The 18,236-nt window shown below is 34.6% G+C and overlaps 1 protein-coding gene across 9 annotated transcripts in view; it reads right to left on the bottom strand.

Annotated features, from left to right (window-relative positions):
- CEP170 (centrosomal protein 170) overlaps positions 1 to 18,236 on the bottom strand; it is a 100,840-nt gene that overhangs the window by 36,673 nt on the left and 45,931 nt on the right. For all 9 annotated transcript variants that reach the window (XM_068676343.1, XM_068676341.1, XM_068676340.1 and 6 more), the window contains exons 8-9: positions 16,240 to 16,716; positions 13,146 to 13,783 (exon numbers count right to left, since the gene is read on the bottom strand). In XM_068676343.1, coding sequence (XP_068532444.1) covers positions 13,146 to 13,783; positions 16,240 to 16,716 — 1,115 coding nt within the window. The remainder of the gene's footprint in view (positions 1 to 13,145; positions 13,784 to 16,239; positions 16,717 to 18,236) is intronic.

Genomic DNA, 18,236 nt, shown 5'->3' on the forward strand with positions numbered 1-18,236 from the left:
CCCAATACCATCCTGATACAATGTTCAATGTTAATGGATGGATGGTGGCATGCTGGATAGTGAGTTCAAGTACTTTTTGTTGTATTATGTTTATCTGACATCTTGATGAAATCTACAGATTAAATAGAAAAAATAGCTACTGCAATTTAAAAAAGAACAGAAATTTATGTCAACACTGACAATTCAAGGATCTGCTATCTGGAATGGTCACATATGAAAAAATGACACTGATGAAAGAAACAAACAGTGAAACCAAAATTATTACAAAAATCATCATAAATCCATTTCCCAGTCAAGGAAAAAAATCAAAAACTAAACCCACCACATTTTCAGAATTCTGTTATTATCTAGTGAAAACAAGAAATGTAAATGCTTAGCTTATATTTACCACTAATACGCTCATTAAATTATTTCTTTAATACAAACAAGATTGCAATTTTTCACTTCTCAGGAACTTAGCATACATCAGAAGTTCACCAGATCTCACAATGTAGAAGAATCTCATTCAGATGTGCCTTGGTATGTGTCATCTACTTTGTTGTTTCTGATTGATGCTTATAGCATCCGTTATATTTATCCATGATATCCCTGCTTATAGTTTGTGAGAAATAATTTTCCCATGACATTCAAAACCATAGGTTATAGAGAAAAATACTAAAAAACATTAGGTATGTTTGAGCTATTAACAAGATAAAGTAGTGAGAGGGAGTTAAGCAGGACAACCAGCCAGTATACTTTCTGTCACATTTATTGAGTCATTAAGGAGTATCAATTGCTTTCAGAATTTACGTATATTTCAAAGATATTTAACAGAATATTTTGTACCTTGGAAATACACCTACCATTTATAAAATTTACATTAAAACTGGCTACTAGAAAGAAGCTATAATATCAGCTTAATTTTAAAAAGTGGAAATGACTTTCACATGTGTTATGCCCCTACAAAAAAAAAAAAAAAAAAAAAAAAAAAGGACTAGTACAAAAGAGAAAGAGCTACAGAATTATTTTTTTCCCCCCAAAAAAACGGTTTTGCAATTCAGTTTTGCACAGTAAAGCTAGAGGCCTGGTTTATTAAAATCCTCCACAATGTTTGTGTATTTTAAAGGGATTCACCACTAGATGGCCACAAACCACAATGTTTGTTAATGTCTAAGAAGCAGAGGAAAGAAAAAAAAAAAAAAGCACCCAATGATTCTGCTCCTGTTAATACTCCCCAAATTTAATAAAAAAATTACATCATGTCTAGGTGTTCTTATGCATGAGTTGCTTGAGAGTATTTTATAAATATTTATTTCCTTAGAAAAAGTGTAACAGAACATAAAACTCCTCTCTGTAAAGATATACTTCTGATTTGTACAGTTGCAGCAACTTTTGAAGACAGGAACAAACCAGTTGTCATTCAGTGCCTCCTTTCTTTGAATATATCGGTACTTTGCAGCTTTTTCCTTGTTTAATATAGTTCTACTGTCTAGAGTTTTCTATGCTCTTAAATTAAATGAAATTCTAATTTTATCACCTCAGTATCTGAAGGAAAATATGAATTCATACTTTCATAGCTACAGGAATCAGGACTACAGATGTAAAATGTTGCTTACAAAACTCTTAATATTAGCTGGTGGCACACTCATTTACTATGCTGAATTTCTTTACTTGTATCACAAACATGACCTAGGTTTCTTTCATTCAGCGTTACCTCTTCCACTCTTGACACCTTTTTTTTTAAGCAAATTTTAGTTTTCTTCTTCCATTATTAAAATTACAGCAAAAGCAAATTTGAATGTTGTTTTTTTTTTTCTTCTGTGAAAGGCAGTATTTGCAACAATAAGATCCAAGTAACAGATTTATGTCCTAATACTACTTCCAATGTACCCTCCATAAATAAAGTGGGGATATTAAAAAACTAAAAATAACATAAAAATAATTTAATAACTAATAACTTATAAAAAAACTTACTAAAAATATAAAAATAACTTATACTTAATGCTTCACAAAATTCAGAACATTTCAGACACACCAGAAAATGAATACTGTCAGAATTTTAGGATTAACCAATCCACTTACAATATCTACCTAATAATGAAAATATACTCTCAGCATAAACAGCCATGGAATAATCTAAAGGCTCGTGCTGGAAACTGTATTGCTTCCATCTAGAAAAAATGTTACTTGTACTCAACTGGTTGCTGTTGTAAGGTTTGTGTTTAGGTGTTGTGATTGAAGCCTCAACAGATAAAAGCCTCTATCCTCCTAAAGAGACTGAAAAACATTCTTCAAGATTTCCATTTCTTCAGAGCTTTCTGTTCTGTAAGTAACTTCATGATTTCAAAGGAGATAACTTAACTACGACTGAAAAAAAAAAAAAAGCCAGAGGAAATGCTGGTGACACCTACCTTTGCATCTCTTCACTATTTATACAAAAAGAGTGAAGTTTCTTTCTGCAAAGCTTGCATTTGTCAGAAGCAGCAGCCATAGCTTAAACGAGAGGCAACTACCATCTCTATTTTGATCAATTGCTTTTTTGAGAAGAAAAAATGAAGCCAGATTACAAGATGCAGGTTTGGACATGGCTGAGTTGTTTGAAAACTAAGAAGGATTATTGTTATTATTTTTTTTTTAATTAATTTTGCAAAAATAGGTAAAGAGAGTTTTGACATTTGTTTATGACTTCGAAAACTTTCCCAACCATCTCAAATCACGGGTATCCAAGCACGCTGCCAGTCAGTGAAAAAACAGGTTTGCTAAGTTTTTGTTTGTGTGTTTTTAATCACTGCAAACAATAAAACTTCCATTAAATCATGATTTTGCTTTTTTCTGGAGAACACCAGGGGGATAGAGAGTAGTGTGTTGCTTTGTTTTTGTTTGTTTGGTTTTTTTTTAAATTTAGGTAGTTGTAAGTAACACAAACAAAGCCATTCCTGTAAGTTTATTTAAGATATTAATACTGTTTTTAAACATGTCTTTTCAAAATGAAACTATAAACTCACCGAAGAAGCTAACTCAAAAGTTAAAGTTTTCTGGCCTGCTCTAGCCTATTATTGTTCATTTTTATGGAATGGTATTTTAGCAGAAAGACTAGTTTATTTTATCATGAAAGCTGTAAATTTCATAAAGTTACAAAACAGAAAATGGGATCACAGTTTTCCCAGAATCCCTGAAATATGACCAACAGGGGAAAAATCTAGGCACTGCCAAAATCTGCAGCATTATTTGGGGTTGCTACAGCATCTCCACCACCCGGCTGTAATGGTGGAACTGTCAGAAACATTGTGTAAGCTGTGGTGGTGGGGTTTATAAATAACAACTTAATTGTTAAGAAGCATGAAACAATTTCTATTGCAAACCAGAACATTTTGAATGGCAGGGGAACAACAACATTTGTACATGAAGTCAAGCCTCGTTTATGAAACATAGTCGAAATAATGTTGTTTAGCCTCAAATTCAACTGGCCTGTACACAAATGGAATAACAAGTGATAGAGGGACTGCGTCTGGTTTTGGTTCCCCAGTAGAAGAGAGACATGAACAAACTGGAGAGAGCTCAGTGGGGGCTGCCAAAGTGGTCGAGACTGGAGCACTTGCCCTATGGAGAGAGTCTGGGCAAGCTGGGCTCAGGGAAGGCTTTGGGGGTGCCTAAAAGCAGCCCCCCTGTACCTACGGGGAGGGCATCTGGGTGACACAGCCAGGCTCTTCACAGTGGTGTGCAGCAGGAGGACAAGGGACAATGTGCACAAGGTTCCCCCTCAGCCTCCTCTTTTCCAGGCTGAACAGGCCAAGCGACCTCAGCCGCTCCTCATATGTCTTCCCCTCTAGGCCCTTCACCATCTTTGTAGCCCTTCTCTGGACACTCTCCAACAGTTTCATGTCCTTTTTGTACTGTGGTGCCCAGAACTGCACACAGTACTCGAGGTGAGGCTGCACCAGTGCGGAGTAGAGGTGGACAACCCCTTCCCTTGACCAACTAGCAATGCTGTGCTTGATGCACCCCAGGGTATGGTTTCCTGGCTGCCAGGGAATGCTGCTGGTTCATATTCAGCTTGCTATCAACCACAACCCCCAGATCCCCCTTTACCTGTTCTGGGCAGTAGTGCCGCAACGTCCAGATGTATAACAACAGACATATAACAAAGTCTTCCACGTCAACAGGAAAAATGGCAGTTCTTGAAACATACTTTTAAATTTGAAACCAACAAATGGTAAATTCTCCAGTCGTGTCCCTGTGATAATCCGTTAACATCCTGTGCTTCTCCCAGCAAAACAAAGGGACAAAATAGCAAGCTAAAAATATAGCAAGTCCCTGAGCATCATGTTTTTACTTGCTGGAACAAAAACCCAGCCTGACAAGTACAGAGATGAACTACTGATGGCAAAGTAGTTGTACCTTGAAGTAGATATTGATAATTCCATCAATTTAACTTAGCAACAGTTTCACAATATTATAACTTAGAATATAACTTTACCAACATAAACCAGTCATTTAAAAACAAACAACAAAAAACTTTATCCGGTTTATCCAGAGGCAACAAAATCTGTGTAACACAAAACAACCAAGACAGTCCTTGCAAGAAGTACTGGCACGTCTAGGGGGGATAGCGTGAGTTACAGGACCAACTCTGAGCACATGCCTTGTCCTATTCTACAGGGGCTTATTTTGGAGAAAGGAGAGACCTCTCTCCTTGCATGCCATGCACGTTTTCCTGTGAAAGCGGCTCACACACAGAACAGCTTTAGTGATCAGTTACTGGTCTTACTCACTTCTTCACCCCTCAATAGATGAGTTAATGTTATATTACACAGATAAACTGTTATAGGTCAGTATAATGACTATAGCAGTAATTAACAAAAGTGATGACTCTTTAAAACCATTTTCATTATTGATATGCGAGAACTTCTAGAAATTAAAAGTAAAAACCAGTCAGAAAAGTTAGAGGCAACATGAATATTTTTTCTGTATCACAAGGAAGAAAATGGAATAGCTAAAAAAAAAAAATACTCGACATTTTCTCACTACGCTTCTAATAAACTTCTAAGTACTTGATTAAGAATCTTCTCCAGTTTTATCTTGTATCTTTCTATCTCATATCTTGTGTCTCATTTGCATGCATTTTAGAGTTCCTAATGTCAGGACATTATAGTTGCTTTTCAGTTTCAGGATATTAACTTTAAAACATTTCACAGTTCATGAAAACCACACTGCAGATGTAGAATACTGTAATTACTCAGTACTTAATGTCCACTCTTCTAATTCACCATCCAAATCATTACTGAAGACAGAGATACAGATGGAGAAAAGGTCTTATGTGTGACTCTTAATAAGTTCACTCAGTTTATAGCAAATGAGGCATACTGGAATAGCGATTCAATTGTTCTACTAACATACTCTCTAAAGTTTCTCATCATAGATTTACTGCAGTAGTCCTGATAAAGGATATACAGTAAGTAACAGTATTATTAAGAAAACAGAAAGACAAATTATTAGGATAATAGTTACAATTCAGAGAGCCATAACTAGGAACCTATCCCATTAATAATGATATTTGTAAACCAGAAGTACATGAAAAATTTCCCCTCTTTCAGTTTGGACCTTAACTACAGTTAAATATATGTTTTGGAGAGGTATTTGAAAAGAAAGTAATTTATATGCTATTCATTTCAGTGCAGGCAGTCTGCACACAAGGAATAGAGCAAAATCCCAACACAAAAGGTGTATAAAAGAGAATTCAATGATGAATGTTTAAAAGGGCAAATTGAATCAAAGCAGAAGGCTGGTTTAGGGACAGGGGGCTATGTTGCACAGTGCATCAAAGATAGGACCATGGCAAAATAACAAGGAGCAAGTTATTCAATTTTAAATAAGTTATTTGCCATTGAAAAATGAAAGGAATGTAGATTACAATAGCAAGTATTTTTTGTAACTTTTTAAGGGAAAGGAAGATGATGAGTGAGTTTAACTCATGAGGGAAGGCAAATAAAAGTAAATTTCAAGAACTGCGCTGTGAACTGACACAGTCAAATCAGCAAGAAAAACAAAGAGGGAAGAGATATTAATTTGGAAACACATGCTGGATTTGGACACGGTTTAGATGTGCTAAACAAGGATAAGAAAGTGTAAATGAGCTGAAACTGTGAGGATGCTTTACTGATACAAAGAGAGGATTTCAAAGAGTGGGGAAATGGAAGAGGCTTTGGATCCATACTCAGATCAACTTGGCAGTGCTGAGCTTATTGTTCAGACTGAGCTCCTCATAATTCTTCCTAAGAAGGTAGTCTGAACATTCATAATATACAGTAAATTGGTTGTTAGAAGTTACTCATCTGGTGGAAACAAAAGACAAAAGACAAACATTTTCTTTATCAGTTTGAAAAAGTTTGATGAGCCAGAGTAAAATGCCTATGTTCATTTTGTGTTAAGCTACTGCAAGATCTGCATTTACCCAAGTTGCTTCTGAGACATCTGATTTTAATAGTTTATGCTTGTTCTTGGCAGTTAGCCTAGCCATCCCAGGCAAACAGACTGTGTCCTGTGCAGGGAGTAGCTCATGAATAGCCATGGATTTTCACAGAAGCTGTTTATGGCATTTAACTATATATTGAAGATACAGAATCAGACGCAAGACACGCTGGTATAAAAAAGCGCTACATAGGCAAATGAATAGATCAATGTGCCAAGTCTAATAACTTCCTCTTACCAGAAGCCAGTTACATATTTACATGCATACACATTTTGTAGTAGTTTGCTGTAATGAAAAATTCATTTTCTTTAGAATTCCAAATTTAAGAGGAAATGGTATGTTTAGAGACTGTAAGACTCCTCACCCTCCCGCAGCCCAGAAGAAAAAAAAATTACAAACACTGCACTCTTGCAAAAATTTATATCCTCAGATGACTTGATAGGCTTCAACTGTTCTACTGCTTTTTCAAAATTGTATTCATAAAATACAGTCCCTCCGCAAACAAGACACTCAGTAGGGCTAAAATTAATTCTTTTTGGAAAAAGTCACTGAAGCAATGGCAAAAGCAATTAAATCCACAGAGTGTGAAGAGACAGGAGATCTGAAAGCCATTTTCTGAAAATAGATACATCTGTCTCTGTTCCTTAAACAGTTATTTAAACATGCAGATTTTTTTTTCTCCTAACTTCCTGCCCTCTGAATCTTTTCACATAGTTTGTCATTGCCGCTACTGCAAAAATTTGCCAAGTTCCACTTAAAATAAACCATCAATTTGTATATTAAATATTGCTATGTAAAATATCACCACCTTACCTACTCCTATGCACCATAAATGTGCATTTTTGGACGAACACAGTTTTAATAAATCAGATATATTTTCTAATTCATCTTCAAGATCTTAAATATAAATATATACGTATATATGTACATGTATATACAAGGTATATACAAGGTTTCACAGTACCTGCAAGATTATCTGTACACAGAATATCTAGTAAACAAGCTGTCTGCACTGAAAAAACAAACAAACAAACAAAACAAAAAAAACCACACCTTTCCACAGCACGCAGTCAAACATTAAGCTGTTCGAAATGTATTTTTTTTAGAAGTTACCATAGATAATGGCACCTAGGGCTATTTGTTTATGACCGACCGACTGTCCTTCAAAGTTGCCTTTGATGTAAAAATGATCTGATATTAAGCATTTTTTCTTGCTTGCAACACAAAACCAATAAAGACTCTCTCATTAACAAGTCCTAGCTCAGCAAGGAGAAGCACAGAACAGTCCTTGGAAGAATGCAATATTAACTAGTAAGTAACTTAATATAGTATGAGCAGACATACCTCAGGAACAAAATGAGTACAGAGATCCCATTTTATTGTAAATCTTATTTACATGCATACTAAAACCAAAGCAAACAAACAAACACCTAAAATATAAGTATCACTGTAAACAGAAAGATGTAGAAAATGAAAATGGAAAACCTGGTGTCCACATCAACACCTGCTCAGTGTCCCCTCCAAAACTATTACAGTTATTCCAAATTTTTAAAGAGGAGAAAATCTCACGACTATAGCAACAGAACACTATTCTATGTATACCTGACACATGGTACATAATCAAGTATATAACAAGTGAAGGATACAATTTTGGGACAAAAGAAAATTTTATTCAAGCCCAATGTTTCCACAAGTTGCTATAAAATTCCCAATTCCCTGGTTAGCAAAAGGCTGGTAAGATTCAAAACAGACATACATGTAAGCTCTATTATATTCTTTCCCTTCACTGATATCCAGAGAAGTTTAGCGCTGCTATAGTAACTCCTAATACCCACATAAATCAAAAAGGGCCTCCCCCCAAAATACAAAGAGCTTACACAAAACTCACTGAATTGATCTTTATTTACTGCAATATATAGCCTGATGAAAATATTTTAATATTCCAAACACATCCAGAGTTATTTGCACACTCACTTATAATAAGTTATTACTAGTATTTTGCTTTATTGAAAACATGAAACTCACTGGACTGGTAATTTGCAATCTTTATATCAACAAAAAGGAAGATCACAGAATGACACAGTTGTATGGGTTGGAAGGGGCCTCAAGAGTTCATCAGGTCCAAGCCCCAAGATGAACTGCAGAAACTTCATTCTGAATTCTTTCATCCACTCAGAAACTTACCTTTTATGTGGTCCAGGAATACTTTTTTTTGCCTGATACAACTGATGAGAAATTACCTCTATTAGAACAAATGTAATTAAAAAAGAAAAACATATAAAGTTCATAATTTAGCGCAAAATAGAGAAAATAGAAATAGAAAGCATTGAACCTATTAAAAAGGGCAAAACTGATGTAAGTAAGAAGCAAATCCTGACTATGCCCCATATACTTCTCTAATTTGTGTGTTTAAATGTCACTGAAAACGTTTTAGATCAAGATCCTCAATTTGTTTTGTACTTTGCAATTAGGTGTAACAATAAGAGCGTTATTCTGTTACAAAGATGCCTGAAGTTATTTGAGTAGAGAATGTTGTATGCCTGCTATGTTTAAGATGGTCTTCGTAGTATGTAAGAGCAGCTCTTCTCCTTTGCACATTGATAAAATTGATCTCAATGGCAACTTCAAAAAGGCCTCTACAAGTATAAGAAGAGATCCAGTATCTATTTTTCAGTTAGAACCATATTCCACATCATTAATGTGGAATTAATTTTCTACACCTATTTGGCCTAGTAACCAATTCATACTTCTGTATGAACTTAGTTGCTATTTGAACATTGGTATGTAAAAATCTTGGATAAACATGGTACTTGAAAGAAGCAGGTTTTCTTGCAATTTTTCAAGCTTTCTCTGCTTATAAAGAACATTACGACATACAATATTTATACTGGAGAGAACAAGCAAAAAGAGCACGTGAGTTTGTGAGGAACGGGACTGATCTAGCTTAGAATTTGCATTGTATAAAATCAAGCTGACAGAGAACCATATGGAAATCCATGTGAGAGTAAAAATGCAAGTAAACTACAGACAGAAGAGACAATGTACAACTCAGCTCCATACTAATACTGGCACTATTCACTCACTCTGGAAAACGGAGTTTGAAAGTAATAGCAATAATGACAAGTTACTCAAAAATAAAGTCAGTTAGAAGCCCTAGCTTTTAAAAGTTTTTTAAAAGTTTTAAAAGAATTTAATTACTACAAGATAGATTTTATATGTATGGGTTCATGCTACTTGTGGAAAGCACAGCTGAATTCTCAGAGAGCTATAATAATTCTCAGAGAGGAATATTTTTAAGACAGCACTTGATGGACTGAAGAGAGAAAGTAGTTAAAGTGAACAACAGCTGAAGACTCCATTGTTTGCAAATTATAACCATTTTTCCACTACCTCTACAGATTTTTCCATTCAGAAAAATCATGAAATGAAATTGGAACAAGCAAAAACAATAGAACCCAAACTCTTAAGCCATATCCATTTTCCTCCAGCGATAGTCTGGTTTTGATAACTGTCCTAAATACATATATGTATTATGTTTTAAAATAGAAACAGCTTAGAAACAACTATGAAGTCTTATGCCTGCTTCTCTGTCTCCTCCTAATAACATGCATGGTGATTTCTTTTTTTCTCTTAATCTGTACATTTTTATTTTTTTTTTTAAACTTACTCTCTAAGATTTTTCTTTGTTCCGAGAGAAGTGACATACTACTTCTAATCATTCAAAGCTGGCCACATGCCCGTGATATTTACTTCCTCTGAGGAAATTCAAATAACAGCACAGAGGAAATAAGTATTAGTATTTCTGAGATACTAGCTAATTTCTTCAGCTCCTATAATGGCTGATAATAAGAATGGAAGATTTTAAAATATAATCAATCCAAATGCTAAACCAACAAACATGACTTAAATGAACAGTCTTTGGAGTACTCCAGGCATGTATAGGTTTTAGATTTTTTTTCCTTTATGATTAAAACTGAAAACTATCTGCTTATCATTTTAAGTCCTGCTTTTTTGTGTCCTAAAATCAAATCTATTTTAAAAGTAATGCAGATTTGCTAACATTTTAACAATTACCTCTTTTCCCACTCATTTTAGTCTTGGTGGACATTTACATAGGTTGTTTTCATTGCAGTGACTTTGCCTGTCAGATACTGATGTCTCATTTTCACAGGTTCAACAAATTTCCTTGGTCTTGGAAGTCGAGAAGGGCCCAAGCCTCAAATTAATTTACTGAGCCCTTCATTCTAGGCTTACTCCAAGGCAGTCATCACAGAGGAATGGTTGCAGCTATCTCTTAGGGAAAAGTATTTAACTAAAAGGCCTTTTTCTCTGTTACTTAGAAAGTGTCTTCCACTATCCTTCTGATTAGGTTTGTAATCTTTCTTCTATTCTCTTTTAAAAAGCCAGGCTTTTTAAGATGTTCATAAAAAAATATTAAAAAAAAATAAAATAAATATGACATTTGTTATTTTACACCTCTTTTGCTATGGTCTCTTTGCAGAGGCTGAAAGAATAGTGAAAGAATAAATGGATCCTTAAATAAAATCAAAATGTTGAATAAATAAGACAACACCATTTACTGATTATTAAATCTTTTCAAATAACTATGCCTTTCTTGAATATTTCCTGGAATCATTACAAAAAAGCTACATGGCTACATTAAGCAAAAATGTTGCTTTTGAAGGGAATCTTGCCAAAGCAATTAAGGTGTGTTTTTGTTGTTTTGTTTTGTTTTGAAGTTACAGAGAACTTTTCATTTTTCTGATAATTTGGACATTGATTTCCTGAATGCTTCTCTTGGATCATAAACTCAAAGCAACATTATTTATCACAACTTAGTTTCTGACAATTTAATGTTGCACTTAAATTCGTGGTATGTTCTCAGGTGTTTTTTCTTTTTTGCCCTCCAACAAAGAGCAGAGGCTTTGCCTACAAGGGCAAAACTATGGCTAAGGCTTTGCAAATGAATGAGTCACAGAAGTAGTCTGAGTATTTTGTTTGTTCTCACCCTTCCTTCCAGTAAAAAGGAGGAAAAAAAAATGAAAAAAATACCCAAATCGAAAAGCATTTTTTTCCATAGGGAATTATTCAGGTAAATTACACATGAATTTTAGCACCATTCTAACAAATTTTACAGACAGACTGTTTGCACTATTTGTGCAAATGTTTTAGAAAGTTATCCTTGCTATTTGTAATGCATTTTCATCCCAATCCTAGCAAACCCAACTCTTGAATTTCAATGAATCTTTTGACTCAACAGACTTTGAATGAGACTCAAATCAGCAGGCTGCTCAGGAAAAAAAAAAAAAAAGACTGACTTGCCAAGAAAAAGAGGTTATGCTGGAATTATTGACTAAATGCATACCAACTATTCTCTTAAATACTTGACAGCACAGCAGTCAACAGGCCAGCAGAAGTCCTTGTCTTATTCCTCACTTATCGCCTTTTAGCAAACTAAAAGAATCCTCAGCATTAGCAATTTTAAATGGGAGGGAAGCAAAGCTGAGCTGAGCTGGAGCAAGAGATTTTGGCTTCCATTTGGTTTTGATTTTCTTCACTTGCTGTTGTTCTGCACTTCATAAAAATAGTATCACACTACTTTCACATTTCCAAAGCAAAGAATTGTGAAGCAAAGCTTACTTGAAAAAAATCAGAATCTCTGAATTGGATCTTAAATAAAAGTGAAAAGATACAACATGAGACCTCAAACAATATGTCTCTCAACTTTACTTCATTATAAATCTTCAATTTCAAAAGGTTAGCAGAAAGGCACATTTATAATACCCAAAGGCTTTCCAGTGCAACACTACAAACATTAACCAATACTTTACCACTGGGGAAAAAAAAAAAAGAAGAACAAACCATATCATAGATACACAAACAATTCTTATGTAATTCTATAACAAGCGATACGTTCTCTGTTAAGAAGGCCAAAAATATGCCTAAAACTGGATGCCAGCATTTGACCACAGTGGATTATTTAGGAAAACACAATAACAGGAAAAGAAAATCCCACTCAAGAGTCAGTTAGGACTAATGACTATACGTAGTTTATCCTACTGGTATCTTCCTATTGAATCCCAAGGAAGTTCACTTCTGTTTTTATCTATAAGCAAAGTTTATTTGGTCATTATGAGGTTCCTAGGCCTAATGAAACATACCTCTAATCAAACTATGAAAATGACGTCACCATCATATAAAGATTTTGGGAAAGTAAAAGCATTTTATAATTTCAAATTTAAGTTATTGCAGTTAGGAAATTTATTTATAATATAGAAAACACTTGCATTATGTTTTTACATGATAATTTGGATGGAACTGATTTGTATACCAAAAACTACAAAGACTGTAGGTTTTTAAGAACAGGTAAGTATTTCTCCATGGGACATAATAAATTGTAATCAAACAATTCTCATAAAAATTTAACTAATTTAACTTTGTTGTTTAGTACATTTGTGGTATTTAACCTATTGAAAACCTTTAAACTACCAAAATAGAGGAACAGCAGTATCAAACAATAACTTCTCATTAAATGCCTTCTTATGCTTTTATTATATTCTTTGCATCACCATTATACACTGGCTTCTAAACTTACATTATTGCAGCACCTTTAGTAAGGCAAACTGAAGAGGCAGACTGTTGCCCACCCACATAACACGTACCAGTTTAGCATCAATACACATTTTTGGTTTCTCACCTTGTCAATCATTTTGCGGGCTTCCATTTCTTCAGAATTGGGATTTTCCAACTCAATAGTGTAAGTACCTTTGTCACTCTGGTCATCCTCATTGTCCTTCTCAGTAGCAGCAGAAACATGTTGGCTTTTCAACTTTTTGTCCATCTCCTGGTTCTGACTAGGCCTATGGCCGAGGCTTCCTGAACTCCTTAACAACGCAGCTTGTAAGACAGGTAAAGCAGCAGAAGGGTCTTCTGATTTTTGTTTTAAAAGTTTTGCATGTACTGCTCTGTGATGTGATGAACTGGCTTGCACAGATGAAGGAACTGCTTTCTCTCCTGATGTAGGTTTCACTCTTTCAGCTCGTGCATGAGGTGTTGGAGATGGAGATTCTGTGCACAGAGCACCTACGTTCTGAGAAAAAGAGTAAGAACGTCTCTTTCGAGGATGGTCTTCATCAAAAAACTCAATCATAAAAGCAGTCTGACTCACACCAGCTTGCTCTTGCTGCTTTTCTGTGGAATGGACTTTCTGGTGAGCCTTTTTCAGCTCTGTATGATGATGTCTTAAGTGCTCTTCAAGTACTGCCCGCTTACTATAATGCCGGTGTGCACCAGCGTTTTCTGAATCACTCTGTGTACCGTCATCATGCTTATTCCCTACAATCAAAGCAAAAGAAAATAGAGCACAATGAAGCTATAAAAAAAAAAAACACTAAACCCAACGCATACAAAGTAAACTTGCATACTAAGAAAGAATTTCAAATTGTTCTGTGCAGAATCCAACACATTTCTGTACCTAGCTCTGGAAATTTTGTACAGCTAATGATGATGCATAAGCTAAGCAATAGTATCAGTGCATCTGAATTACCCTTTTCATCAGTATTGCAATCTACAGGTACTTATCAGTGATTTACAAAAGGCAGTATTTTATCAGCTGTGCTGTAGCATGGAAGTGGCTTGTTTCCCAATTATATCAATTTTGTTACACAGCCATTTGATTGATTACAAATGACTACTGAAACATTCTAGGCAAGGATAAAATGAAAAAGAACATTAAGACAGACCTTCTGGTACATAAGAATGCCTGTCAAGTGACAACACTGATGTTGTTAGATGGTCTTCTCCTCACATTGTTACAACAGTTCATCATGACAAATGTCTATTGAAAATTGAAATTAATTCTTTATTACTCTTTCCAAGAAGTAGAATGAATTTTGCCATCATTCATTCCTCTCAGCATCTGATATATGCATGCAAAATGTCTGTTATTACTTATTCATTTCTCAAACTACTTTGAGATCTATGAATAAGGACTATGTACTTAATAAATCATATATAGACATATAAATATACTCAGTAATGAGGCCTGAAAAATGTTTGGAAGACTGGGTACTTATACACAGTAAATCAGGCTTAACACTGAGCAACCTCATGTACAATGAAACTTTCTATACTTGCATAGTTAGGATACACAGCTACTATTCATTTAAATGGTAATTGTATGTTGGGAACCCTTACCTAAGGGACTAACAACACTGAATACTCAGTTGAAATCTTTACAGCATCCCTATTTGGCATAGAGACCTCCCTTTGTTACTTATTTGTACAGTGACTCAACAATGTGATGGGTCCTATACTTCTATACAATAACAATAAACATCAATACCACTCTGAAAGTCATATAACAATTTTAGCAGTGTGACTTCAATATAGGATACTGTAGGAAAAAGCTGAGCAGAAAAATCAGAAAGATTTTGCTTGTTTGTGTTGTGTTTTTTTTTTTTAAACCAAAAATTTCAAGTAAGTTAGGTACATACTCTACCCTTATGATTTGACAAAGAAGAATTAATGAGAATTAATGAGAATATGAAGAGATCATAAAAGACACAAAATTCAGATATTTGTTATGGCCAAATGCAACCTATAACTTACAGCTCCCTCAGTCAAAAATTTATCAAACTTCAGGAAGTTTCTGCTGCCAGGAAAGGGCTAAGGCCTTGTAAACAAAATCCTGCCATAGTGATATGGTTAATGTTTTAAAGAAGGTTCATGAATATAATACAATATCATGCAGACAAAAGAATGCTTTGTAATATTCTTCAAAGAACTACTATGCTAGTATCTTAATTTTAGTGCACCCATACAATTCTGTTTTGAAAATGTTATTTTTCAGCTTAATTTGAAGAGCCAGCCCTAAAATACAGACTTTTGATTAGAAAGACAAAATGCATTGTAACGAATCCCAGCTAGGTTAAGAGTTAACCATGATAATGTTGCAGAAGCAAGAAAGTGGGAATAGCAGATTAAATCTGCTGAATTTAAAAACAGAAAATAACAAATACTCAAAAAAAATTGTCAGAATTTTCATTCTGAAAGTTTGAATGTCACTGGAATCTTCAACTGAAAATAAAAACTACTTTCTTCTCTATTCTGTGAAGTTGGATCCAAAAGAAAGTACACTTTAGACACTAAAGATTTGATTTCATTTTATTGGAAATGTCATTGTATGCAGTGAATATGTCTTAACTGTTACTTCATTTAACAGCAGTGTTTTTATAAATATAATATCCTGCAAACAGAATATAAAAATCGAAGATTTTTGTTTACTTCAGATTCCGGAGACAAACTTGACTTCATCACACATGATCAATTTAAGCAGAATAACTATACAATGTACTTTTTGTCACCAAATGATTTTCCTAGAGTACATGAATATTCACAGAACATAACTTGAACTTCCGAACTTTGATTCTTTAAAGCTATTCAGCTTTTTAAAGTAATACACAGGAAAAAGTGAAATATGTAAAATTTAACTAAAGGCTTGGGTTTGTTCTTTTTCCCTTCAAGATCAATGTTTTAAAAATATGATTTCTTTGTACCTTGTTAGCTGTACTATAATATCTCCAATTAGTATGCTTACTGTAAGATGACTTAGGATTTGGTTTACTATCCTCTTTAATATGCAATAAGATATCCCTGAACAGATCCTTGCGCTCCTGTGGAGTACCTGTGATTTCAATTGAACTCCACAAGGGCTCAAGGACCCACTTACTGGATTCTGGTGAAGAATTGTTGCCTTCAGAAATAAGCATAGCTGGAATTACTCACTTTACCTTTTAGTCTCTTCAAGTACACTGGAACGTCACTCTTAATACTTTTGGAATCTTCTTCTGTTGGTTCCCATATCATTCTTGGGGGATTGTTCTGTGCTAGCCAATCTGCTACTTTGCTCTCTGCAGCCATCATCACATTCTGAAGCCCAGGCAGGTCCTGACCACTGGAGGAAGAAGGCTTCTTTGACTTGTGACGCTGTTCAGATGTGAACTTTGTTACGTGATCTTTGATTGTTACTTTCCCTGGAGTGTTGTCATCAAATTCAATGGTAAAAGAGGCATGCCCCGCACCTGCTGCATGGGAGCTCTGGTTATCTTTTGTGGGAATTTCATGAATAGTGCTCTCTGCTACCTGTGAAGATTGCTGGAATTCTTTTGTAGGAATTTCAAAATAACTTGGCTCCCTACAGAAAGGATAAAGTTCTTCACTTGCAGCTGCAGATTGTTCCTCAGCTTGCTTGGCATCTGTGCTGCATCCTATTAAAAAAAAAAAAAAAAAAAATAGATTTCACAATACTTGGGAACTTCAGGTTCTTCAAGAATTTTCTGAATTTTTGTAAAGGCCACTCAAGAAAATTCTGTAGTAAATAGCAGAATTGTGGAGAAGATTGAGTAACATAGTTCTGGAAAAATAATTCCAGAATTACATATGAAAAGCATTACTGAAAAGACAGCTCTGGCTGTAAGGAGCGTAAAGTGGGAAAGAGCTCACTTAAATTTGACAAAGGAAATCTGCACTCCAAAAATGTTTAGATGACATAAAGGTCACATGAGTTATTAGTAACATGGAAAACAGTCATAAAACATTAGAGAAATAGTTGGGAGGATCACTATTGCAATTTTCAATCTATTTAGAGAAACATAGATCAAAGTGCCGCTAAAACAAATGCTAGTGATGTGGCTTCCATCTCCTACAGTGGAGAGTTTGTTTAATTTCATTTGGTAAAAACTTGGATAAACAACTCACACATAAACATAAGATAAACATTAAGTCTGACTTGGAAGTTTTAACACTGATATGTACTGGATAGTGTTTTGGAATTCAAACACCTTTTATATTTCTACAAAAGGTAAAATCCAAGAATCAAGATAAATCCTATTGTCATCCACTCTTATTTTACCTGTTTCCATAATTTGTAGAAGAAAAGAAAAAACAAAAATAGCTGGAAGAGTACATAATGTTATAAAATCATGCTTGAACTGGGAAAACACAGCAGAATGTGGAAAAAAGCATGGGGAAGTCCCACTATATAGACTGAATGAAGGTTAAAGTTTCTTGTGGTTGCTAGCAAAGCTATCGATGTGTCTTTAAGAAAACAAATCTTCTGGTTGCATTTCATGAAGTAGTAAGCCAGCCAAAATATCTGGTATAAAGATGTGCTATAAGCAACAGATGCTTGAGATGTTAGCAGCAATGGCAAGTTACGTTCCAGCAAAGAATTCTGAATAGTTCCTACGTGATTTATCATGAACCACATTAAGATGTTTAAGAAATCAAATTAGATTGCCAAGAAAAGGAGTAAGAATGCAATTAAGAGATTTCTGGGGCTAAAAATAGCCACACGATATCAGCTGACACAGTTAACATTTGTGTATGAAATAATTAAGCAATAAGGTAGCAATGGAAACATGCATATTGTAAGTCAGGAGTTTAAGGGGTCAAGGATGCAGTACAGCTTAATACACCTATGCTGTTCTATGCAAACATTTGCTTCTTGTGAAGGTTTAGGAAAAGGATAAAACTTAAGAAATAAAAGAGGAGAGTAGTTTGATAAAGAGAAATGGAACTAATAGCACAATAGCTAGAAAAGTTGAAAAAGAATGATGTTAGGTAGGGATAACATTAAGTCCATATTCTTTATTGATCACCATGCTTTCATACCAATAGTATTAAAGAACGTTGATGCAGGTACAAAGTTATTTTATTTCATCTATAAGTAGCTGCTACAAGCCCAAAAGATGCTTAGAATTCAGACATTTTTTAAACTCTGTTGTTG

This window comes from Anas acuta, chromosome 3 (genome assembly GCF_963932015.1).
Source record: "Anas acuta chromosome 3, bAnaAcu1.1, whole genome shotgun sequence".
In the NCBI taxonomy this organism is placed as follows: Eukaryota; Metazoa; Chordata; class Aves; order Anseriformes; family Anatidae; genus Anas; species Anas acuta.